At 43.9% G+C, this 27,142-nt stretch overlaps 1 protein-coding gene across 2 annotated transcripts in view; it reads right to left on the bottom strand.

Annotated features, from left to right (window-relative positions):
• LOC146196969 (uncharacterized) overlaps window positions 1-22,768 on the bottom strand; it is an 84,815-nt gene extending 62,047 nt beyond the window's left edge. The window contains exons 1-2 of one of the 2 annotated variants that reach the window (XM_084598681.1): window positions 21,833-22,768; window positions 14,578-14,616 (exon numbers count right to left, since the gene is read on the bottom strand). In XM_084598681.1, coding sequence (XP_084454807.1) covers window positions 14,578-14,616; window positions 21,833-21,892 — 99 coding nt within the window. In that variant the 5' untranslated portion in view covers window positions 21,893-22,768. The remainder of the gene's footprint in view (window positions 1-14,577; window positions 14,617-21,832) is intronic. The other variant, XM_084598682.1, reaches the window with a different exon arrangement.
• Window positions 22,769-27,142: the final 4,374 nt, after the last annotated feature.

Here is a 27,142-nt window from a genome sequence, read left to right as displayed (position 1 = left end):
GGCGCTGCCCCGTTCAGGGAGCGTTCTAGGGGGACGTATAATGCCGCGGCCATCGTATACCAGTATAACAATTGGCTGGCTCGCAGCTTGACTCGAAAACCGAATGAAGAGAGCGAGAAGAAGAAATTCTTGTAACCCGAAACTGACGAGAGACGGTGCTATCTCGTCGAAGCCAGTGTGCATTGGCCTGTTACTCGGTTTGCCCCAGTTTCAGCGTGCTAAACACTTTCCCTCCTAAGTATAGGGTTTTGTTTTCCGCCTGGCGTGGGGTTGCGGCTGTTTCGCGCCAGAATGTATTTCCAGTCGAATGGGCTCCTGGTAACTATGCACGCGTCAGAGGATAAAACGGAACCGGAGCATTATATAATGAGAAGAAAGCGGCGATCAAGGCCATCGAGGTTGTCACTGGGTGCTCTTGCATTGTATGGTAACTTTCTGGCTCCTCCTATTACAGAGCCCCTGATAAAGGGCCGCCTGAGGACATGCAAAACGATTAAGGGCTCGCTATTTTCCGTGTAATAATTGCGAATAAGCGCTTGTCAAATAAAGGAAACAAGTATATGCTTTTTGGGCATCATTTTGAATTGCGAGGCGCCCTTGAAATACTCTAAATTGCTGTTATGAACGGATTAATGGGAAATCTCTAATTTGCGGATGGCAGTCAAAATGTTGCTTTCAAAATTCTACTTACGGTCGCACTGAGTAGCAAACCAATAGAGTGAGTTTTTGACTGAAATTGTGCACAAACTGGGAAATATCGTATGATACTGTAATGAGCATATTGGTTTAAACGTTATAGTCTGCCGGTGCGCACCGAACTCTCGTTATTAAATTTAGTTCCGCGCTCGCACCAAGTAGTTAGAGCTTGCATAGAAAACCAAAAGGGGTAGATTTTTGTGAATAAACAAAAGCTGTAGATGGGTGTCCCATAGGAACCATGTCGTGTCGTAAAGTAAGGGACGAAGCAGGAGTTCGAAGAAGAGGGAATCATCGTAGCGAGGTGCTCCGGAATACGTTTGACCTCGTATATGTTTGGTTCACGTGCAATAACGTCATACGGTGCGTGCTTTTTTTTTAATGAATACAAAAATGCATTTTTCTATCTAAATGGTTTCACGTATACCAAGCTTGCATTAGTGAAATCAATCATTCGATCGATTCAAGCGCTCTTGTCGTCCTGCTGCATCTTGGCGATTCTGGTGAGAAGAAATTTCTGAATAGTTCATATAATATCATTTTTTCAATAGCACAAATAACCTTTCGTAGTTAGATCGGCTGTATATCGATGTAAACTATGTCGCCCTCGAATAATAACGAAGTATCTCTCTGTTTTCTACTTTATGGAAAGGGAGCAGGCACTCTCCGCAGCTCACGCATCTTTTTGCAAGGAAGCAATATGGCGGTGTAAATCATATGCTTTAAAGCTATTCTACGAGACGGAACTCTTGCAATAAAGCGAGGTCAGCAATAACCCAACCGAGACAGTTTCTGACACCGACATATGTGGGGGAGGCCATATAAAACTCGTCTCAAAAACACGTGCCCCTTTCTCTACATCTGTAGTGGCTCCGTGTTACGTATACAGTAGCGTGTCTCCCAAGCACGAACCAACGACCTCGCATTTACGTATATACAACGTGAGAGGTCGTATGCCAGAGCGCGCGGACAGCACGCTGTTTACATTTCCGGAGAGCCCTTGAATTAAGAGCAGCTGTGTTTACGTAAGAGAACTTTGCACCAGGGTGGTGGGTGGGCATGCCGTATACAGCGGTGTGTCAACGCTCAAACGCAAGGTCCCGAAGATCGGCTTTTCTTTCTTTCTTTCTTTCTTTCTTTCTTTCTTTCTTTCTTTCTTTCTTTCTTTCTTTCTTTCTTTCTTTCTTTCTTTCTTTCTTTCTTTCTTTCTTTCTTTCTTTCTTTCTTTCTTTCTTTCTTTCTTTCTTTCTTTCTTTCTTTCTTTCTTTCTTTCTTCTAGATATTAGAACCATTATCACCCTTTCTATGCCGCCTGGAGTCTCAAAGGTTACTATTAAAACTTGCTCGCCAAAAAATGCAGTAGCCGGTGCGTGCCCCTGCGTCTCCAAAGGAAGTCTGGATCTGGGCCTTACACAGCAGTAAACCAATTTATTCAACTAGGTCTTGATTTTTGGAGACGAAGACAGCGGTTAACCACCATTTGGTTAGCTCAACTGTACACTGACCATTCCTTGTGTGACTACTCAGGCACCGTTCTCCCTAGGCCGGAACAAGTTCATCAGTGCTTGAAAACGTTTATTTATTTACAGATACTGCTAATTTTATTCCGGATTGTGGCACGTAGACATGTGTAGGGCAAACAAGAGGGTCGCATATACAGCATGTTAGGAAACAAAATGGCATAAAAATGTTTACAATGCACTTTGAGAATACAAAATGTATAAAGTACAAATGTGCTCAGTATTATCTTACAAATAAAAAAAAAATCTAGCACAGCTGTTTCTGAGAAAGTGCATTCATGGAAATTACGCATGTATTACGTCACAACACTGAAAACAAAAATAAAGGCACTGCTTTTATCCTATGTATGCGCCTAAGGTACAAATATCAAGAGAAACAAAACCTAAGGGGCATCATAATGGCGGAACATGAGCATAAAAAAAATTATTGTTACAAAGATGAAAGCTTTTTCACTGCGATTGATAACTTAGTAAACGAGTAAGAATGAATAACGTATGGACTCAGGCTGTTCCATGCTGTTCTTGTGGCTAAAGGGAAAAATGAGTATTTGAAGCAGTCAGTGTGGAAGCGATATTTTGTAAGTCCAATCAAATGCTTATTACTCGTCGGTCGACCGACTAGTAATAAGCAAGTTGCAGAGAGAGTGATATACTTGCTAGAATCCACTTTTAACATAGAGTTCCTTACACTAACTAGAGGGAAAGCTGAGGGCGCTGCACTTCAGCCACCATGGGCGCGCTAAGAATCATGGGCCGGTGTGCTACTTGTTGCGGGACAGTCGGTTTTTCTCGGGTACGTGGAGTGGCGTTACTGCGATGTTTCTTTTTCGTCATCATCATCATTTGAAGGTGCGTACATAGACCACGAAAGCCATAGTAGCGAAGGCGCAAAAGCAGACGTCGTCAATAAATGGTTTCTGTTTCCCGAAATGCCACTAAAAACTTTCTTAAGTGATTGCACAACCATAAATATTTTCAACACGTTTTTTTTTTTTTTTCATTTTAGAATGTGCCTATTAAGTGCAAAATATTGGTATTTGTGCTGCCCAAAACTAAGGCAATAGGAGAAAGAGCCATCGCTTATATTCGATAAATCTCACGCTGACATGCTGTTTCTCTCCCTTTTTGAAATTTATAGTCACAATATTGAATGATAGGACATTATTTACGGTAGAACAACGTTTATCTTTGTATTAGTTTTGGCCAGAAGTTGTAGTTCTGCACTCGGTAGCTCTCCTGCCCATGATGCTTTGAGCGCCCATGGTGGCTGAACTGGTCGTCTAGAAACTCCATGTAAACTTCCCTAGATGGCAGCAGAGCTTTCCCTCTAAGTAAGAGTAAGGAACTGTATGACTTTTAAGTACAGAAAAATTAGTTGATGCATAAGTTTGAGCCGTGTGAGTAAAGCTCGGGTGTGAGGCGCTTTTACTCCCGCTCTTTTCGTTGTTTCGGTTGGCGAATCCGTTGTTCTGTATTTATTGAATATAAAACTAACTGCCTTCCTTTTGTACTGCTTCGATTTTATTTGTCTTAAATACAGTGCCGTAGTCAGAAATAAATTTCGGTTGGTGTTATGGGTCACTGGTAAAAAAGCAACAAAAAAAGGTGAAAAAGACTGAGAGGTTTGTGAAGAGAGGGAACGTAGAGCACAAAAAAATTCGGACAGTGTTCTGACCCCCCTGGCTACTTCCCCTGCTTGAATAGGAAAACAAAAGCCAAGACATTAGTATATTTCAAGACAGAGCGATTCAGTGCATTGTAAGCTAGTCATTTAGTTTGATCAAGAACTACTTTGAGGCGCCGCCAGATAAAAAGTGTCTGTTTTAGTGCAGTTGAGGTTATATCATTGATTTTAGCGATCTTTTTGAAGTCACAGGTTATTAATAGGCGTTTCTATTTATGCCCATTAACTGCCACGATAGGAATACCGCTTACAGTGTACTGAAATCTGGATATGTTTTTTTTTTCATATAGTTACTCACATGACAGCAGATGTAGCTGTGTTAAATTCTCCTTTGAAGGAAAATTTGAACAGCTCACAAATTTTTTACAGATAAATTTGCATCAAGTGTCACTGTCAGTTCAAGATTACGAGAGCATGTGCAGCATGATTTTCTATATTATCTGCGAATGCTGCCAGATCTGCTTGCCGTACACTTGTGTTTGACCTCCGCAGCGGCTGAGAGCGTTCTCTTTGAAGCAGGCCATCCAAAAGCCTAAATCTTTCTCGAGTCAATCTGACGTATTCCCGAGGGACTTGCAACCTGCTGTTCAGAGGTTCTAATGCGACTTCCCATCAAACATGTTCTGCCTCAATTGGCTGCGTTTTGTGCAGCAACTTCGCAGGCGTTTCCAGTGGGTACTTTCGCATATGTACAGCCTTTATCAAACGTTTACAGCTCAGAGGGTTTGCTTTTAAGCCGTATAATATGACTTCTGTAATAATCGTGGAACTCCTAGCCATTGGAGAGGGTAGGACGAAAAATATTCTTGCCTTCAGCAAGTATGGAAACCTGGGAATGTACTACGAGCCCCATAGTATTGCTCAGAAATAGACCCCGTGGGCTGTAAACTTTTGATAAAGGCTGTACATCCTAGGAAGCGAGATGACTGACAACCTCGCCCATAAAGCGCTGGCTACTGAATCGCAAATAATAGCCTCGCCACACTATACCCTATTGTTCAGAGACAGCAAAATTAACATTAACACCTAACCGCGTTATATGCAGGCAATGCGAGAGCTTCAAAAGTATTAATGCTAAACGTCAGTGCACTAGGTCATTATATCATAGAAGCATTTGCGTACCCCGCAACGTCTGTCTGCATACATCCATAGCATCTCTTCAGTTCGTCTAGCTAGTGGGTAGGAGTATCCCCGAATTCAGATATCTCATCAAGACGTTATTTTTCGCGTGGAAGTAGAGTAAGAAGGAAGGCTTTCACGCCTTCTACTGCAATTCGCTCAGGATACTGAAGTGTGCTAAATTGGTGACGCAGGCACTTTTTTTGGGTGCTCGTATGTCCTGCAGTAGGTCTGATAACTGTGCAACAAGCTCTTGTGATTAGGTTTTAATTAATGCGTCGCTAGGATGGAGCAACTACCAGCCGATTTAATACGAGGCTAATACGCCCTATAACAACCTCTATTTATCTATCAGAGCTATCGTGAATTATATATACTTTATTTTTTACACCCTGCTTTCGTGTGTTTTTTAACTAAGTGTTATCAAAGTGCTTCGTGTGTCTTTCCTATCTAATACCCTCCTCGGAGAGCCTTTAGGGTATTTTAATAAATAAATAAATAAATAAATAAATAAATAAATAAATAAATAAATAAATAAATAAATAAATAAATAAATAAATAAATAAATAAATAAATAAATAAATAAATAAATAAATAAATAAATAAATATTAGCCGGACAGCTGAGAACATATTTGACTGGCATAAATACTTGAACAATACAGAGCTATCTTAAATTATATTTACTTTATTTTTTACACCCTGCTTGCCTACTACTTCTGAAGAATGTCTTCTTTTTGTGACTGAAGGCGACTGTGCGTAATCGTATACACATATTGTTCTACCATTATGCTACCGTGATAAAATACCAAGAAACTGAAATAAAATCAAGGGACGGAGACCACGACCCAGGCATCCTTTGCATACTTGACCTGAAATTTAACTAGCGCTCCTGTATACTGCCGGCTATAGAGCACACGACTTTGAATATAGCAGAACTCTTGATGACGGCGAAATACAAGTATACCTTGAAGACGGGAATAAGGTAGTCGATTTGCAGGACGTGTATTGTGCGAATCATGACATGTCTGCCATCTTGTGCGTCTGAATTCGATTCGCAATGACCAATGCAGAGACGTGCGTAAAGGAGGAATTCAGAGAAAAAGCAAGTGCGTTTCGGAGCACTATAGCTGTCAGAGAACTAACGCCTCGGCCTTACTAGACACTCCGTCCGGTTGTCCTTAAAGAGAATAAGAATAAGGAAGAAAACAGGAGCAATGTGTCAATACTGTGTGTTCTGTACTACGCATCGAATTACATCGCGAGGAACTTGACAGACGCATTCTTGAAAAGCGTTTTATCCGACAAGTGCTCCTTACATGTCGCAACTCAAGAAGGGACAGTTCCAAAATGTCGTAGACAGGTACGATTCGTTGCCAAAGGTTCAGTCCGTCTAGACTACGTGTTTTCTGCGCGGGGACTCTGATGCAAGAGCACCTGGATACAAACTTCAAAAAAAAAAGTACAGGAAAAAAGAAACGCTGACAGGGGAAACGATGCGACCTGCGCTCGCTGTCTCTTGCAGTCAGCGTCCGTTTCTTTGGTCTCCATTTTTTGATGCGCTTATTCGTTCTAGTTATACGGTCATCTAATAGCCTTTTAGTTTAAACCAATGACCTTATATCTCTATACGTTAAAGAAGAAAGATTTTCTTGCATAACTGTACCTATGCGACTGTTTTTGCAGCGCCTTCGTCGTTGGCTTGAAGCCTGAGAAGTTTGTGAAGCAGCAGAGTCAGACAGGGTTAATTCAGATTTCCTACGGTGGCGTCCTGCGTTTATAGGCAAGAATAAATACTTGCAGTTCAAGAAAAATACTGTTCTTTACGATCGAACCCATTAATATACCTGACAAAATATTATTTTTTATCTGAAATTTGCGCTGTTCTCTAATGTAGTCTGTCAAATATTGAACCTGCAAACTAGGAAATGTACCATTTGTTCTAAATAAGCTGGAAACATACTTTACAGGTTCCAAGCACGTACCTCGCGCAGTATTGCGCTGGATATGAATTACTATGTAGTTTTCGTAGTACTGAATTTTTATCTTGTCGCGGAAATTTTGTAAGCAGTATGTGAGGTGCATGGGTTATATTCTCTTCTTTCTTCCTTTTGCCATTTCTTATAGAATACCTTTTCTTTGTTGGACAGCTTTTGTTATGCAATTTGTATTTCTATTCTTTGTAGCGTATGTTGAATGGAAGCGCATGTATTATATTGTGATTTTTTCACTTCGAAGATTGTACTCTGTATGTGAAGACGCCGCTGCCCGAATTGGCTTCCTGGCCCAGTCAAGCTGTGTTCAGAACTTTGTACCTAGCAAACCATCAACCTTGTACTGATGTTTAGAATATAGTTTATTTGGTTTGAGGTGCTCTCGTATGAGGTATGTTCGAGGGAAATTGCCTAAACGATTGTCCATGTGGACCGCTCACGCAGGCTTCTGTTTTGCTGGCTTTTGTTTTTCGACCGAGTTTGGTAACCAAGATGCTCCGCGCTGTTAGCATGTTAGCATGCGGTTGCTTGCATCCATAAAACGCCCGATGATATACCGGCCTTTGCAGCGTAAAAAAATATAAGCTTGCGACAATAATCACTCAGAGTTATGCCAGCTTTTCTGTACAGTGACACTGTGCAGATCCGTATCGAAATTACAAATACCTTTTTTTTTTAACTGAATTTGTTTCTATGTGATTGCTCCAGAATTTCCTCTCGCGCTGTATTTAGTATTTAAAGTGTCATTATGTCTGACTGCAAAGATAAGATGCTGTTTACAGTAAGCCACCCCAGTCTTGAGGAGATACTCGAAGCAAACCCAATCCCAAAACACAAAAGCTTCCCCGTTTTTCAAAACAGCCTTGCTTGACTCAGGACGACGCAGCCGCAGGTCTTGTGATCGGAGTTTAAACTCACGAAGAAGCCTTTCGAAGCTTGTTATTCTGACTGCGCTGCTTCTGCAAGACCTGATATCATGTTCTGCCAAGCGTGTAGCTTGAAGAACGGACCTGCGTAGAGATAGCTTCGCGAGTTCTTTTTTCTTTTTCTTTTTTTTTTTTTTTTGTTAACGTCAAAGCCTTCTTTCCGAAGAACGGTATTTCCTGGCTTTTCTTCATGCGCTACGCGCAGGAACTGTTTACACTCGCAAGCTCGTGCTTGGGGGACTCCTTTATATGTTCAGTTCCCGTGCGCGAGCTACAGGACGGACAAGCTTCGTAAACAGGATGGGAGTTGTTTATCGTAGACGTGGGATTGTAAACAAACACTGGTGTAATGGACGGTGAGGAGGTCATGTTTGGCAACCTTTCGGCTGGCGTGAATGTTTCATGAAATACGCGTGCTTGAAATACTAAACTGATTGTTTTGTCTCTGATAGTCTTCACGCGTTGAATCAACATTCAATGAAGATTTGTTTTTTTGTTTTTTTTTCGATCGAAACCTCTCTTCCAAGTGAAAACACTGAATCTTCCTGGAAACCTATAGTGTTACTCTTAATTAGCCGACTAAGTAAATATTACATTTAGATATTACAAATTGTCAGAACAAATCTGTTAATCTGTTTCTTTATTGACTCGATTTCGAATATATGCTCGTACTGGAGTTGAGGGCTGTCATTGTCAAATGCACTGAAGGTCCGTTCTTAAGTGTCTGTTGTCAAATTTTTCATCACCGCTATCTCCGATCAAGCACAGGAGCAAGCTTACAAATTCACTTAGCAAAATTGGGTCAGTTTTACTATTATTGACACTGATAAGCACTCAATAGGTCGACTGTACTTCAACCAGTATCAAATCTACAATAGCAGTCCTCTAACGCAATTTCGAAATTATTGCCCAAGAAGGGCCATTCCGTACCTGTCATTTCGTTTTCCTTCCGCCAAACCTGTGGAATTTCGGAATCGAGTGCCGGACGTCGTATTTGTGAGCGCCTGAGGCTTACTTGTAACGGTTGAATCGGGATATTGCTTCCTGTCATTATAACTACGAGCCTATGATATGAACAAAAGGCAAGAATGTATCAACAGTCCCTCCATAACCTCAGCGACGAGACAGCGCAGGCTCCCATGCAAACAAGCATTCCTTTCCTGATTCGCTTGCAGTCCCTCTATCTATATAACCTCGGCGTCTGTTCCTTGCAGTTCGCAAGTCGTACTCATAAAAACACACACGCGTGCACGCACACACTGGGTTCGTGGAACGCCGAGAGAGTCCAGAGCTCGGTCAGGCCTCCCTATTCTGGGTTGAAACCAAACCGCGGCTCGGAATGCTCCTTGCACTGAGGGCTCCGCTTCTCAGCTTCAAAGCGAAACGCCTGTGCCATTATCGGTCTCGGGGTGGTCTCACAACAAAAAGAAGAAAGGCCGCTTCCTTCAAGACTGATTTCGGTGAACTTGTAGTAATTGGCTTGCCTCCTCGGCTATCGTAACATTAGCCGTCGTAATTGGATAGATCGTTGTCTTCACTGCGTTACATGAGGAAACTTCGCCGCCTCTGCGCTTTACTAGCATATGTGCGGTACCTTGGCAGTACCGTACAGTATTTGTGTTACAAAGTAGCGAGTGGTATTGAGGCACGCTTCAGATGTTTTCTCTTCCTTTAGATTAGTCAAGCACGCTGATTCGTCAAGCACGAATTGGTTCATTATAATAGCCGTATTCCGGCTCATCTATAGATACATTACCGAGTCCTATAGACACTGTCGTTTTCTCCTGTTCTTAAGGAAGCTTAAGATTCCTGTCAGCTCGGTGACGTGCATTTGTGCCTGGAAATTAGATCATTTCAAATGCACAGCCAACAACTTTCATTGTTTACTGTGCAAACGAACACGGTAATTCAATGATAACATAAAGCGCTCTAGAAATGGGCGTCCTTGTGAATCGCGTTTAATTTCGGGATCACGTAATAAAAAGTTATTCTGCAATCCCTTCTTTCCCAGGAGGAACACAAAATGTAAAGGAAATGCCTGTTTTGGGTACAGATGTTCTTTTTTAAGGTGTTTTTATTTCCCTAACAGATATGTGCTAAGCGTTCCGCAAGGAGAGACAGGTCTGACAAAATATTAGGTAGTACGCAGCTCTCCAGTTCCCAGAAATCCTTATGACGCAAACTCGGGAAGAGCAAGAAGAAAGGTTGACGAATACACAAACACCATAAAACTCGCGTCTCGCGGCAATACCAACCAGTGCCGCATATACCTTTCGAGCGGCTGCGCGAAGGTGATTGCGCGCTCCCACTCGATCTCGTCTCTGCTTGGGCTCGACCCGACTCGACTCGGCTCGTTTAATTTCGCGACTCATCATTCACAGCCATGCAACCGCTTCGCCTCGGCTAACGGTGCGGACAGCAGGGCCTGCGTGAGACTGGCGAGGGGGCACTCGAGGTCGTCCGCGAACTTTCAAAACGAGCCCCTCCGGGCGATGTTCTGTACTGCACGGCAGGCGAGCGGCAAACTCGTTAGATATAAATTCCCGGATGCGGCGGTTCATTAACCAGCACGTTCAGCGTGCACAGCGCTGTCGTTAGCGATGCCGTTAAACTCGTGTGCCGGCGGCTGTGCCTCCCCGTTGTTCGTTGGAACATAAAATAAAATATACGTTTTCGGCGAGAGGAGAAGTATCCTCGGAATGTGTGCGTGCCCATAGAGGCGTCCCAAACGCGCGGGGCGGGTTTACGTGCCTGGTGCTTCAGGATACTGAACGCGCTACGCTGCCAGTGGCGACCGGCCGCATTACCGGCGCATTTGTTTCCGCCATAGCGGGCTATGCCGCCGTGAATATAGTTTTCTTTTTTCGCCTGGACGCAATTCACTGCCTTCCCTCAGCCCAAAGCAGCTCATATCATTTTGACGTACATCCTTTCTCGCATTAATACCGGTATTCAGAGTTGAGGCAACAAGCACTGGGCGCGAATAATTTGGGCGGTGAGATACGCAAGGGTAAGTACGCACGACAGCATAAAAGAACGCTGGACGAAGAAGCGTAGGTAGCGCTAATATTAATGGGAACACGATGCAATCACACAACCAACGGTCGCCCCATTTTTATACATGGCTGCCAAGCCGATTAATTTTTGTTTTTCATATGTGGTCTTCTTAAAAAATAACGCCTGCAGGAGCTTTCTAACTTAAGCAAAGAAGTAACAATAAAACAACTTCTTGTTCATCAGTTGGATATTTGGATATTCCCTTTTTAAATGTCAAAAAATATTATTATACTCCTTGTCACCCGTCATCAGACTGCACAGTTTGCTTTTCTGGCATGTATATTTTGTCATGCTGAAAACTTATGTAAGGTTTCTTTATATTCTTTCAATGCGTTTTGATCTTAAGGGTGCATAATTACGTGTACACCTAGTTCATTTGCATATACGCGTATACGGTCATTTGAATACACTGCCATAGTCCTTTAGTTATTCTGCGTATGCCTTTCAATCTTATATATAAACGTAACCTGTGCCAAATCTTTATTACCTTGGCGTCAAGGTAGAAAGCTGGGCTAGTTGCTGCCTCGTGCATAATTAAAGAGACTAGCGCATAGGAGGGGGCAAAAGAATACAAAAAAAAAAAAGACAGGACGAGCTCTAAGGCATTTATTAACCTTAACTTAGTTTTATTCGATTGTAAGAAACGCGATTGCAGACAGGTTTTTAAGGACCTTCTTGCTCTATTGTACTGTATTTGCGTTATTATATTTCATTTTTGCAATACATTGTGATGTAGGAGCGAAACGACGTAGAGATAAGGGGCAGAGCAATAACGGCATGAGATGAGAGCGATCATTATTTTGCAACATTTCCCGCTAAGGCTATCACAGTAACTGTTTCAATTAAAGATGCATTTCAAATAAAGTAATTCTAAAAATCATCGAGTTATAAATCCCCATTGCCGCAAATGTCGAGTCAATTCCCTGTGGGATAAGGTATATACGGTTTTCTCCGTCTCATTGCGAAGCGTATTGTTTGCACGTGTTATCCGGGAAAAAAAAAAAAAAAAAAAAATGTAGGACTCGCTAGCGAGCGCTTGAGGAAATGTGAACTCACGTATGCTCTTAAGTTATTTCGCATTCTGTTCCTAAATAATTTAAATAAACCTTATCTAGCTGTTCGTGCAGTTTTCCCCCTGTGGACATTTCCGCGTTGCATTGCTTTGCGTGGTCAGCTCTTTCTTCGGTTACTTGTTGAAAGGAAAAAAAAAAAAAAAAGACAAAGACAAAAACAGACCGGCATTTCACCAATTTACAGGCTGGTCAGGACCGGTGACATATCATCGTCTAAGAAGTCGTCGAGTAGCCAAGAGGCAGTGTAAAACACTACAGAGCTCGATTAACAGCACCTTCTGTGAATCAAATCACTCCATAGACCATAAATGCGCATCATTACCCTTATCATTACCATCGTCATCATCATGTAATTTGAGGTCATCACTTGAAAAAGGACTATCCCTTTGCAAATCAGACCTAAGCTGCACGGTCCTTTTGAGATAGCAAGTCTTGAGCGTATTGTGCAGACGTATCAGCAAGGAGCCACGCGCTGCTAATTATGCATAACGAAGATTCTTTTCCTTTTTTCTTATCAATTAATTTTCTTTTGGTATTTTGACTGAAGCGAAACAGTTGCATCGGCAAGGCTCTCAAGGAAGGTGTGTACAGCGATTAAATATCTTCCTTTTAACCATGAAAGCTCACATGGTGCATAGCAAGTATTTTCATTGTTGGAAAATTTGTTGAGCCCACTTTATTGTTCCGCTCTTTATTTTGGGGAACAGAGTCGGGCCCGCGAGACAATAAAAGATAAGAGCTGTTGTTTTGTTCTCGCCGCCCCTCTCCCCGCAATGAGCTGCTGCGAACAAACAAATATATAATAGAGTTTTAATATTGCCTTAGCATGATAAGCGGATATGTGTATTCCCGAAACTTTGCTGAATTACACCTTGAATTTGGTCACTGAAGCAAGGTCAGTCATAGCGAAAGGCAGAAGCACCAGTAGCTATCGGTAAAAGTACTAACCAGGACTGCAAAGCTGAAACGATCGGCTGTCGGCTGGAAGGATACTGTCATGTTTTCACTAAAAGTTCGCTAAAGCCGCAACGGCTTCTTGCGTAAATTGCTTGCGTATACAGTAAAGCTATTCTTGTTCGGTGCATGCGCACTTTATACCCTCAATTCCGCTCAGTACACAATCACCCAAAGCCCGCTATAACCAAATATCTCTATTGAATGCGCGCTATAAAGCCCTGGCCGGTAGGTGGCCCTCATTTGGAGGAACTTCTGTGCAACAACTGTCTGCCTAAATCCTTGCTGCTTGCACAAGCACCATCAAACTATGGGACAATGACTTAGCTGTGCTATCGCTATTAACGAGTCCCCAGCTGTGCTATCTCTATAAACAAATCTTAGACGAGTTAGAAAATGCGCGCTTACGAGAAGCTAAATGTTGCGCATAGTGAAGTTTCTAGTTGACGCATATGTTTCCTACGCACCGTGCTCGAAACGCTGTTTGAAAAATGCAGTACGGCGAGAAAAATAATTAGATAATTTATCGTGCAAGAAAGCTACCGCACGCCCATGTGCGTGCGTGAACGTAGCTAGTAATATGCAAGACATCCTCAAATGTATAGTCTAGCCTCATTAGGTGTTAGGTTCTGCACTCTGTACGTCTCTTTGATTTTATTTATCATTGCTTAAAAATGTCAGATAAAAGAATTGCAGCATTTGAAAAGTGTGCTTCTTGAAATTGAGTAGGATTTCAATTGGCAACATTGTACCACACTTAAGCGGAAGAAATTTGACACTGCTGGCGCGCTTTTTGTGCTCCAAGGTTTGTAGACCACTATCTTAGAAGCCTTGCCTAAATAACGTTTTGTAGCATGCTGCGTTATGCCCGAGTGATTTTTTACGCCTCGCAAAACTGCGCATATTATAAAGGACGTGCAATAAGAACCTGAGTGCGTGCAAGCTGACCTTGTAGTCCGCATAATCACGCCATGCTACAAGTGTTCAGCCTCAAATTTTAAGTGCAGTTCACTTTGCATCAGTGTGAACAGCTGGCCCCAGCCATATCATTTGCATCGCTTCCCGGGCAGGAAATCTCAAACCCCCTTTACAGCTGTTCGGCCAACCTTCACTTAAATATAAATTCAGTTACAAATGCATATTTTTCGAACGCAGCTCTCGCACGCTTGAGTGAGTCTGCTTCTTAAGAGTAACAGATTGTTCAGTTTTTGGAACCCTTCCTAACTCAGAAGCAAACTTCTCGCACGAGCCGTTTAGTGTTGTCACTCTGTACACATTTGGTATACAAAATAGGTGCGCCTGACATTGAGCAGTCGGAGAACTCAGACACATGAGCTGTATCGCTGCCTTTCAGATCGCGCAGAGTCCGCATCACGAGCAGCGTACATCCACTTTCTGTTCGCAGGTTCATTAAATGCACGTGTCACGAAAGTCACGGCACTCACGACCACGGGGCCACGGTCGTGTGCGTAACCCCGGATCATATACACGGGCGTCATAAAAAGAACACTCGCGGCAGAAGCTTCTGGAACTCACGGCGGGATGTATATACGTACGCTTCGTTGAAGGCTGTTTGGGCGTTTCCCGTTCGCACCCTGCAATAGATGAGAGTTGCGCTTTGAAACTTTCTCCTTGCATAGCCTTGTGACCGAGTGCTAAAGCGTGAAGGATACAGCGCTAGAGATTGCGCTCTTCATTAGACATTTTCTATTCCTTTTTTTTTTATTTTTTACAGAAACACGCGGTATTCCTCATATTCAGGAAGCAAAACTTGCTTCTTATAAATATGCAACCAACTTCAGACTCTTAAGTCACCTTTCTGACTTGGCAAAGGTTGTGTATTTGGGGATAAGGTCGGGCCATACGTGAAAGCTAAACATGTGCGCATGTCAAATATTTACTCTGTCGTCTAATGAAACTGGTGCAACAGTGTAAGTCACACCTAAACCGAGTGGACGTGTACTAAGACATAATCCAATAAGAAAAATCGTAGTGAACGTAATAGGTTTATATTTTTATGCTTTAGTTTTGGTATCACATTTGAGAGTGCATTGTTATTCGCTCATTCTGCTTCCTTCAACTCTCCAGGTTGCAATGGTTTAATAGCGAAAAGGAAATACTTCTTACCGTCTTTAAGTCGATAATCTTTAGAATCAACTTGCTTAGATGCTACAAAAACGCTAATATGAATGTTTCAAGACAGAAGGTGTACAAACATTTAATTTTAGCGACAGCATTGCTGATCGCTTGTCGGTTTCAATATATAGTTTAAGCATTTAGCGTAGCAGTCACGGCCGTAGTTGCAACGAGTGCCTAAAAGCCCGCAAAGTTGCAAAAGTATAACCCCGCGCTGAAAACCCGCAACGCTTAAGCGATAGCAGCCCTTGAATGTTGTTTATGCAACCCACGCTTTAAACGCTGCCTTTATCACGAGCTTGTCTGCTGTCTGTACTGCAGAAAATATTCCTCGTTATGGCCTAGCCTTCTTCCTCAGATGAGCGTCTTTCGATTAGTTTCAAGGATTTATTTAACGGAAATCTGTTGATGTGACACATATGAATATCGATCGCGCCAGGCGCTAAAAATCTGGGCGAAGGTTTAGCTGACCTAGGTCGTGCATCACCACTATGATTTCTGTCGGCTTTGTAAAAAAGAATCGGAAAAATACAGAATTGAAACATGGAATGCCCGTAAACGTTTAAGAGGCGGCGATTGTGGTTTATGCTTCAAGGACGAACCTGAGCCAGTAAAAAAAAAAAAAGAAAAAAAAGAAAAAAAAAAAAACGAAAACCTTATCAAGGCGAAAGCCTTTCTAAGAAGCTTAGGATGGTGGAAATGCTCGCAGGAAGTGTTAGCGCGAATTGACAGTTCGAAAAAAACTGTCGTTTCCGGAAATCGAACTACTATACCTCGTGTACAGCCCTATCCCCAGCCGAACACGCAAACCACTCAGCCACGTTGGCTTTTTTTGTTTCTTTATTGCGCGGGAAAAGGTTCGAGGAATAGAAACTAAAACAGCTCATGCATTAAATCACTAGGCTGCTTAATTTAGCCCCGTTATAACCCAGTAATTACCCATCACAACAAATGTCAAAATTCCGGGAGGCACATACAGGCATCGAGATGCGGTGGCAAACTAGGCGGCTTTTCCAGGGCAGCATACACTCCTCGCAGCAAAAGCGCACTGCTCTCGGAGTAAAGTTTCTGATGATCGCGGTGAATCAGCATGACGCCCATCACACGACTTTTCTACATACTAAATAGACCCATCAACGTAAGCAAATCACAAGGCACGTCACAGTTTTTCCGAACAGCTAAAAAGCGAATACTATATGGCGTGATTTCGATGTCCTTTAGAGCCCGCTGCAATACACAGCGCCATGGCACTGAATAAAAGCAGTGGTCAATAGTCTCTGGCGTGTTACACAGGCAGGAATTCACCGGCCATAGTATAAACATCTTGGCGTGAAACCATGCCTCAAAAGGCAGCGATGATGCGTGTAATTTGAAAAAGAAAGTTTTTGCAGCAGACCTAATGCGCATGCGCTTAACACGATTTAACACACTAGTGTCAAGAAACTCATGATAAGAATGCCGACACAACGGTACAAGGAACAGACTCCGTAAGAGCCTCAGTCATCTGCCTTCTGGATTGGCTATAGAGGTAAAATAAAGAAAAGCGCGCAGTGAGGAAGTTGAAGGTGTCCGCAACCTTATAAAGAATGGAATTCCCATAGATTCCCTTCATGCGCCTGTCCAGTAGGTACGAATAGGTAAGAAAAGTTAGAACTAAGACACCAAAGAAGCACAGATATTATGATTTGTGAATTTAGAAAATAAAAAAAAAAACAATAACATGAAGCTAGCTGGTGTGCGAACAAGTGAACAAGACCTAATCCACCAAACTCTATTGGAAGAAACAGATTATCACGATGCAGATCGGTTGCAACTGAGAGTACCGAACGAAAGTTGGGAATATTCTGTGTATTGCCTGCACCTTCTTTCTTGCACAGTAGAGAACTTGCAGGACGGAGGCAAGCTTTGCAAACAAGAATGTTGTACACATTTGCGTGCGAGCGAACACTGAAAGTTCCCGACCCATTCACGCCTGAGTTTGTCGCCTAATAGGTACGATTTCTGAATAATATGCCCCACTGTTGCGAAGCTGATGCAGAGGAATAGGTGGTATATGAGGCCACAATCCCAACCTATGACCCCCCAAACACTCAGTCTCGTACCCCACTGATCCAACCAGAACCATTTGGATTTGTGTAAATGAAGAGCCGCGTGCAGAGTGGGTCAGATAAATAACTCAAGTTACTGACATTCCAGTTGAAATTAAGAAGAAGAAGAAATGGGCATGCGCAGGACATGTGGTGCGAAGAGAGCAAAACCGATGGTCGCTTAGGGTAACAAACTGGATTCCAAGGAAAGGGAAGCGTAGCAGGGGGCGGCAGAAAGTTAGGTGCGCGGGTGAGGTTAAGAAGTTCGCAGGGGTCAAGTGGATACAACTAGCACAGAACCGGGTTAATTGGAGAAATATGGGAGAGGCATTCGCCCTGCAGTGGGTATAGTTAGGATGATGATGATGATGATGATGATGATGATGATGAAATGAAGAGCTGCATCAGATACCGCGCAAAATTGTTCAGTTATATGCAAAACCTCTAGTAGACTCTTTCTGTAAGAACAGAAAGGGGCGACATCATCAGCTAAGCCAAACTCCTAACTTCAGATTGAGCCAGGGCGGAATCACGAATAACATCGCTGTTATAGTAATGCGGAGACATTTGAGTTCAAGATGTAGGAGAGACTACTAAGGCGACAATGAACGCCCTTGGTGAGCAGATGACTGCAGTGGAATCGGTTCGGGTTAGCTCTTGGTTAAAATTAGCCTTGTATAATTATTATGCTCAGTAGGACAGGCACCGAAAATGGCGAGCGTCACATCAAGTAACTATCCTTAACGTCAGGGGTTTGCGCAACCGTCGAAGGCAAAATCCGTTACGTCATTTTCTAAATAAAGTGTGAGCGCGGTAGCCATCCAGGAAACCAAGCTGTCCTCTGACGATGATGCGGAAGCCGCTCTCGAGCCATTTTTACGAGAATACAATGTTATCCTTAACTACTCGATAAGCTTATCTGGAAGGTGCAGGCTATATCTGGCAAACACACTAGATATTACAGCGATGTTTTAGTGCATACACGACGAAGGATAACTTGAATGCTGTGACCTCGCCGTTTCGGATGTTCATTGGAAAATTATTTGCATATAAGCCCCTGTAAAGCAGCTGAATAGAAGGCTATATTTTTGTCATTAATTGGTTAATCATCTGCGTACAGATCGTAAAATTATACTATTGGGAGATTTAAATTGTGTTTGCAGAGATGAAGACCGAGCAGTGTTAAGTAAGCGTTATGACCTTATAGTGTTGCTCTATACTTACCGATTTAGCGTCTGAATACAGGCTTGCAGATGAAGATAATGATGACAATTCTCACTTCACTCGTTTTCATTCTTCCTCCACTGCATTGTTTTACAGGATTTACGCATAATTAGACGGGTTAGGCACAGTTTTTGGTTGTAGGGTGCGGCCTGTATTCTTCAGTGATAACTGCATGATGTCTGTGGAGATAAGTACAGTAGGTGCAGAGGGCACCGACTGTGGAAAATGAATGGTTGTATCCTGTCAGATGGAGGAGGAGGAGAAAACATTTATTTACGATGATTTGATTTGGGAAGGGAGGTGCGTTTGGTTGTGGAGCTGAGTGGCAGACCCTATTCCGGGACGCCATTGGCCACCGCCGCTGCCCGAGCTCTCTGGACCAGGACACGCTGGGCCTCCAGGTCCGAGCTGGACAGGGCCGCCTCCCAGCCCTCCCTAGTTGGCTGTTTTATTGCTTTTAGTTTTGTATTTTGCTGGCAGACCCACACAATGTGGTATAGGTCAGCATACTGCCCTCAGAATTTGCACCTACCCGTGAATGTCGGGTCCATGTGTTTTAGTATGGCGGATGGAACTTTTTAGTGCTGTGCCTACTTGCTTGAAAGACACATGGTCGCGCATTGATCTTACTATTTATCAAAAGTGGGACCTATTTGAACAACAGGCAAAGAATTCGGTCATTGCAGCTTTGACAACGATCGCATTCGTGAATAGGCACCACCTGCGTGAGCAAGGGCGTGCGTTCGAGTTCCACGAGCTCGGGCATGCCGGTATTGAGAGAAACCGATCGTAATTCTCCTTGCATATATAGCGTGATTATCGCGTTTTATCTCTCTATCGGCGATGTGTCGTAGCGATGACGGCGACAATGCAGCCAGTGACAATGTTGATAATGATGATAGCATCAATGAAAATGATGGTGCATTCATTTGATAATGATGATAGTAGCGACAGTGATGGGGATGACAATGTCGATGCAGTACGTAAAAACAGTCCTGTAAAGTGGCTTTCGTCATTCCCGCTCTCAAGCAGACTTAAGCGGAGTCCTATAATTTTTTATTCCACACATGAAGTTTCTCCACTTACGAGACGAAATGCTTTGCAGCGAGAGTTTAAATAAAGAATAAATTGCGACGTTTCAACGACGACAAAAAAGAGGCTGCTATTGTAATTCGCGAGTACCGTTCTAAAGCAGCTTGACGAGTGATGCATCGTCTAGGACAGTTGCTACAAAGACGTCAGGGGAGCGCAGCGAGCATTCCGATTATTTTTATTTCGAATATTTTATTTATATATTAAGGCTACTGTGACGTGTCTCGCTAGGAACACACCTGATGAGTGATTACTGCACTTCTCCACCGCATTGTATAAGCCTGCATCTTTTTTTTTAAGCAACGATGCTGTATCGCTGGGAACGAGATGCTCTTATACTATGTTCTATGCTACTATGTTACTGTAATATGTTACTATGTTCTTAATCTTGCTAAGTTCTTAAGCAACCACCAAAGCTAGAGAAACAGAATGGTACATTGCAAGTTTCCACAACAAACAAACTGAAAACAGAAAGTACACATTGATTATAAGAACGTTATCGTGTAACCAAAGGCGGCGTATAAAACATATTTATTTCAACCAGCCATCCGACGCATTCAATCATGAATCACTTCGATCTACAGGCATAACTGCAGTGTGCGTGCTCGCATGGGTGACTCTCGTGACCCTTGATATTTACCTTCGTACTGACTGCAGTACCGCTAACAGAGAGGTTCGAGAATCTCGGAAAAAGGCTAAAAGCATTGTATTATTGCGAGGACATTCCACGCGGTTACTTAGCAAAGCGAGGGGAATAAACAAAATGTGCAGGATTGAACAGGAGAGTAAGAAGTTGGGCCCTGTCGGAGGCCGTCTTTGAGCTTTCTGATTAAAGTTACGAGAAGCATCAGCCCAGAAGGAAACTGAAAACAACGGGGGAAGAAGATAAAGAGAAGAAAGCGTGATAAGGAGAACAGGGAGGTGTGTGTGAGGGGTTACAAGACATAGAGTGATGAAGTATATACAAGGCCTCCTGAGATGGAGAACACGAGAAAATTCCTAGTCCTTGTTTTCTACAAGAATTCCTCCCCCTTCCCACCTCTTTTTTCTGCCTGTAGGCGAACAGGGCGAGCTTTCCGAGCGCTGGAGCGGAATTGCTTTGGAACCGGTCCAATTAAACGTCCTCCTGAAGACACAAGAGCGCAGCATTGTGTTCTACGTACAAGGCGTCCTCTTGGGGGTGAAGAGAAAGGCCGCCTCGTGTGCTCCGAGAGATCAAAGCCTCGAAGAAGGAAAAAGAAAAAAAAGAATTCCGATCCCCCTCCATCCCTTGCTCCAAATGCCCTGCAGGCGACGCGCGAGGCCTTAAGGCAAACAGGAAGAAAGTATTTTTGTTCTGTCTATGCGCTTCTCTGTTTTCCCCGTTTTTGATTTATTTGAAAGCACGGGGCATAACAAACAAAACGTCGCAAGAATTCCTCGGCGTTTATATACGTTCTGAACCAATTTGTTAGCCCGTGGTCTCAGGAAGGACTAGTGAAAATAAACCCAAGAATGAATGAAAGAATGTAATATAACACGACAGATCAAGATGTTCTTCTATGTGCTTAACGATGCTACCCCGAGAAAGACTGTCCGGTAATTGATTAGGTTGTCTTGAATGAGAACATGTATCGGGGTCTTTGAATCAAAAGGGAGAGGTACGGAAGAGCTCACTCGCTTTAAGCCTAACAAGACGCTGCTGACATTAGTGTCATAAATGAGCGACATCACTGGTGTCACTGATTTGCGCAAGATTACTGAAAAAAAAAAAAAAATGAGCACCCTGAAAACGGAATAGGCCGGAGGTGCCCTATAGTAGCAACTGTCGTGGGTTAACAAGAGTGCATATATTGGTCGAGCCTCGCGCTCTACTGCGATGCCCGTAGTGCGTCAATAGTGGCGCAACACAGGATTTATAATTTTTGGGTGGGCAGATGTCTCAAGTAATGTGCGTTATAGGTGTGTGACGACACAGCGCATACAAAACAATTACTGCATTTCAAAACATAAACACAAATCTCACTGTCGAGATTGCTGTCACGAACCATCCTTCTACGCATGCAGAGCTTGAGGATATTTTCGTCAAGCGAAGATTTGATCATCCTCGCATAAAAGAGTGGCTGATTTCTAAATCTTTAGAAATCAGGCGGGGAGCTATACACGCCTCCTTTCTACAGTGTTAAACACAATCATTTCAGAGAAAAATAGCAAATTTAGTTCCTGGTGGATTTCTAGGGCAACAAACGTTACAAAGTAACATTTTTTTTTTTAAACGAATGTCCATACCTACCGCATCAAGTCTATTCAAAGACTTCGATGGCTGTCGCAAAGGCTTCGGCTCGGACAACATGACGACACGTTGTTATCCGAGATGACGACGTTGGTGCACTTAGTTTATTGCCACTTTATCGGTGACGTTCGTGCCTTCACAGGTAAGTTCCAATATTCACAAGCTTCCTGTGTGACTTTTCTGTCTTCGTATGAGCTGGGCGTAGTAGGCGAAATTTTACACCTCTACCTTCATGTACGTGCGCAGACACATATTCGACAACGTTGCACAACTTTGCCTCTTTGGCGCACCAGACGAGCATGAATGGCTTTCACACATGTATGTATGGGATGCAACCAGCTGGGAACGTGATACGAATACCAATTCGCGGGCGAAACTTGCACCCTACGCAGGCGGCAGGACCGCGGCCGGTCGAAAAGGAGTATCACAAGACCAACGCCGTCGTATGGGGCGTCAGTTTCGCAAAACTAGTATCCGGCAGAGTGACAAGATTCAATAATTCAGGCGTCTGCGCGTCTCCGCCTACTACTGCTGCTCCGCTTTGGGCTGTTCCAAATTGCAACATGCGTCGAGGATAACATGCAGCGGAGCACGTTTTCGATATCCACGGGCGGACGGACGCTAGCTGTTTGCGGAATGTCATCCCACGGGGACTCAGTCACTCCATGCCGGCGCGGGTGCGTCGAACTTGCAAAGGCGTGGTGGCAACGGCAGACGTCGGCAGCTTCTTACGACCTCATGACTTCAAGAATACAGAAAAAGAAAAACACGAGTATACGGAGTGGGCGTCGCGCATCCTTCAAAGGCAGCAGCAAAAGACACGCACCCAATCGACACAGGCTTTCGCGGAACACCGTTGGCACCGAAAACAACAGAATCTGCAAGAAACAACACAGCCGTCCGAGAGACAAGCGCGCGCAGCTGCTGCAAAATGCCTCAGAAGGAGCAGACGACGGCTATTGTAGCAGCCGCAAGCACCGGCGGCGGCAGCGAACCAACTCCTATGCAGACGGCCCGTTTTCTTACAGCGCGCGGCCGCTGTCGCTGGCTTTTTGCAAAAGCTGCCGCTAGGGGAGCTAGCTAGCTACCATTTTCGAGCGCATGCAGCGCAGACGAGGTTCATGGCGCAGGCGTTGGGATGTGTGCGTCTTGGAAACATGTGTTAAGCTGTTTTTCCCGCGCGGGGCCCTGGGCCGCATCAGCATGTTTCTCTTAACAAACGTTGCGGTCTCCCTCTCGCCACCCGCGGCTTGCGCCCAGCTCCCACCTTTTAAACGTTCGACCCTGCGGCGTTTGCTTCCCGCCCAAACTCGAAGCGAAGGGCTGAGGAGGTGGGTTTGTTTATCCTCCTGCTCCATGCTGGACCGCCCGGGGTTCGCGTGTAAGCCTCGTAAAGACAAGGCACGAGTATGCGTCGACGACGACGCGATGGGCCGTTGCTGTTGCTTTACGGACAAGCGCCGGCGCTCGGTTTTAAACCGAGAACTGGCTTGCGCAAACGGGCCAGCTGTGTATTGTATGGCTACGTTCTTTCCTTCCTTTTTTTTTTTTTTTTTTTTGTATACGCATTGTTTCTCCTCTGTTTCTCTTACTTGTCTCCCTAGGTTTTCTAGAGCGGAGTCGTACTTTCTTTTATCTCCTTGCTATCTTTCTGTCTCCCCGCAACAGATGTTCGCGGAATCTCGAAATACTAATTTTCAAACAAAGTGGGTGGGATCAGGGAGTGTAAACCAATAAAAAAGAAGGCGAAGATTGATGCATATTTTAAATACCTGTTGCATATTTATGGATAGCTGCATGCCTATTTTGCGCCATTCGTAGTATACGTTTCAGCCGCTAAAGTGAGTTTTCCAAATTAATATTTGCGATTTTCTAGACCAGACTTGGTTTATCGAGGAAAACGAGGGCAGTGTGCACAAGAGCTATCATCGCTTCCTTTCAGATGGTTACTTATAGTTATGAATAGTTATTCGCGGATAGTTGCGGATAGTCATTCGGCAGAGCTGGAATGCGTTTCGTCTGCTTTAGTTTATGCCTGCGCTTAGTCTACGCGTCGGCGATTCCAAACAGTCCGTGCTATTTCTGTACGAAGTCTCTGGTAGAGAAGGCTTTTGCAACACACATAACTCTTCGGATCAGACTCTGAAGATAGAAGCTGGTGTCACTGTGCGTTTCAACAGCTTGTCATTCCTCCTTGCTTCCGAGAAGCGCGGTTGTTGCGAGTAGTAATTCTTCGCGACCGACAGTTCCACGCCGTTTACGGAGGAAGCAGTCGCCCTTTCTTCACGCCTGAATCACGGTTGTTGTTACCGTTTTGTACCCTACACCAGAAATCAGCGACGATGGACGAATAGCAGACCACCTTCTTCGGAAGCACCGGAAAATGTGTGTACGTTGACCAAAGTGTTGTCTTCCAGGTGCTCTAAGCAGCGCCGCGGACTCCATTACGACGAACATGAACGCACTTCCTGTTTATGCACCGGGCTTGTTTTTCGCGGCTAGCTTTGCGCATGTACCTGGTCGGTCGGTTTCTCTTACAAGTGTGCGGCGTCCGACACTCGAGGTGGGTAAGGAGGAAGTGGTATTTCTGGGCTATTATTCCCGCCCGTTCTCTGCACGTCCGCTCGGGGAAACTTTTGTATCTTACGTCAGCGGGATTCTTGTCTGGGATTGTCATAAATAGAGGCCCGATTCTTAGGCGTTAAAATGTACGCTTTAGGGGACAAAAATAGGCAGTTAAGATTGTATTTTAGGTAGCGAACGGTGAAAAATAGACACTGTAAATTTAATCAAATGTGAACAATATGTCAGATTTAAACATTGGCGTGCAATGTCTAATACAAAATAAAAATGCAGGAGGCGATGAGGGATAAGTCGGGATTCAACAAAAGAGCGTAAACTGACCGCAGTTTTTAAACAGATCCGCAGCCAACCCTTCTAAAATACATTTTACGCGCCTGTAAGCACATAATGTTATGCAAATACAACTGTTAAATACCCTTACAATACTCACATAAAATATGAGAGGGTATATGAGCTACCTATATGAGTTACCTGATATATGAGTTCCTATTTATTGTGAACATACACAAAGCTTCGGCATTAAAAATACGTTGACGTTTCTGTAAACATACGGAGTGCTGAACTTAAAAGCTTCAAGTGTTTGTAGCCATGCCCCTTCTAATGTCCGACGTCACGTGAACACATCGTACGGCCGATTCGGGTGAAGCTGCCAACTTTGGTATCACCTTCAGGAGGAAGCGTGATATTGCAATCAGCATTGAGGGCCCTTGCATTATGAGCCAGGTACGCTTCCCCTATATGCCACGCACGCATATTCGTAAGGATTAAAAAGGATTTTTTTTATTGGGTGCCCTTTAACATACCGGTTGTATGCTGAAGAGTGTGTGTGAGATATTAGATGAAGAAATTAAGGGATTAGTAATTAAGCGAACAACAGAGTTTATGTGCGCGAACGACGTTCAGCAAGAAGTGCCGGCAAACTCGAGCCATACACTTAAAGGCGAAATTTATGTCCCTCCCCCATTTTTTTTAGGCAGTGCTCGCGCGAACGAAGTACGTGAAGTGTAATTTGAGACATCGCTTTAACAAATTGTCATGAATAAAATAAGTAAGTAAATAAATAAAGAATAAAGAAATTGATAGGGAGCTCAAGCCATCTCTTCACCTGGGAATCTGTCCCTGAGGGTATTTAAGTTATAAAGACGCACCAGCTCTTTAAACGAGAAAACGCAAGAAGGCGCTTTCACAAACACTCCTTTGGTTGAGTTAAGGTCTTTGAAATGTTTTCTGAGTTCTTCACAAATACTGTGAAGCTCATCTGCTAGGCACATTACATGTATTAACTGTGGGTAGAACGACTCACTCACTCACTCACTCACTCACTCACTCACTCACTCACTCACTCACTCACTCACTCACTCACTCACTCACTCACTCACTCACTCACTCACTCACTCACTCACTCACTCACTCACTCACTCACTCACTCACTCACTCACTCACTCACTCACTCACTCACTCACTCACTCACTCACTCACTCACTCACTCACTCACTCACTCACTCACTCACTCACTCACTCACTCACTCACTCACTCACTCACTCACTCACTCACTCACAGCAGCAATGTGCTCAGGCGTCACACAGCCAACATCACGGAACTAATTGACCCTCTCATAATGTACACTGAAACGAGCAAAACCTGGGCCCACTTGCACAAAACAATCTTAAGACTGTCTTAGCTAAGTCCAGACTTAACTGGAGTCTAAAGAATAGGCCACTAGCATGGCGGCTTAAGACTGGAGTAAAGACTGGGCTTCAGTCCTGACTTGAATAAGTCGCTTGTATGATTACGACTCTAGTGCTGTCTTGGTTAAGACACAAGGACGCCAGGTGTCTAAGTAGAGAAATTAGGGAAATACAGGGATGCGCTGGCACTGTCCCTGCTGTAAGATGTATACATTCCGTCAATTTTGCGTTGTGTAAAATCCGTGCCATTGCTTTTTGCGGCTTAAGATTGTGTTACGAGGAAAAATGCCCCAAGTGGTTGCTGAGGCCGTTCTGGGAAGCCACTCTGGTGAACGTGAACCCGAAGCGTTCGACGTTCGGAACACGAGCCGTCTTAAATAAGCTTGGTCTTTCTAAAGACACCATTTAAGTCTGGACTTAGCTCGGACTTTATCGTCCAAGCCGGCCCTGAAGCGGTCGAAGTATTACCAGAACAAGTAGCCACGTTTTTTTTTTTTTATTACAAGTACAGAGTTCACATAGTTGCTCGATTTGAGGACGCAGACTGTTTGCGACTAACTACGCGTTCGTTTAACGAGGGCTCCTCTCCCTGTTCTTAGCACTTGTGCGAGTTTGCGTGCCACAATACAGCGAATTAACAAAGGCATGCACACGGGCGTTAAGCTTCTCAAGCGCATCGTCTCTGCTTTGCTCACCTTGTATTTTTTGCTTCCCCCATGCAAATGCAACCACACGCGGGCGCTAGCGTTGGATAAAAACAGCTGCGCCCGTATGCTCAAAAAGATTTCATCGTCACAGCTGGCGCTTATCACAAACTGCTTTGTTGCGCCCGGAACAAGAAAGCTTTTTCTTTTCTTTTTTTTTTTTACGCTTAGAGAGCACTTTCTTTTCTTTTTTGTGGGGAGGGGGGGGGGGGAGTGTACGTTTACACTGGCGTGATCTCTCTAATTACAGCGCTTGTAATTGGAACTAGCGTTGCCGGTGCCTGACATGGTAACATACTTTTCTTCGGCGCAGAAGCGAGCGAGGTTAAAACAG

Source organism: Amblyomma maculatum, chromosome 3 (assembly GCF_055883805.1).
Source record: "Amblyomma maculatum isolate TAMU_Amacu chromosome 3, ASM5588380v1, whole genome shotgun sequence".
Taxonomy (NCBI): domain Eukaryota; kingdom Metazoa; phylum Arthropoda; class Arachnida; order Ixodida; family Ixodidae; genus Amblyomma; species Amblyomma maculatum.
Note: the sequence above shows the minus strand (reverse complement) of the source record. Positions and strands in the feature narration are given on the sequence as shown.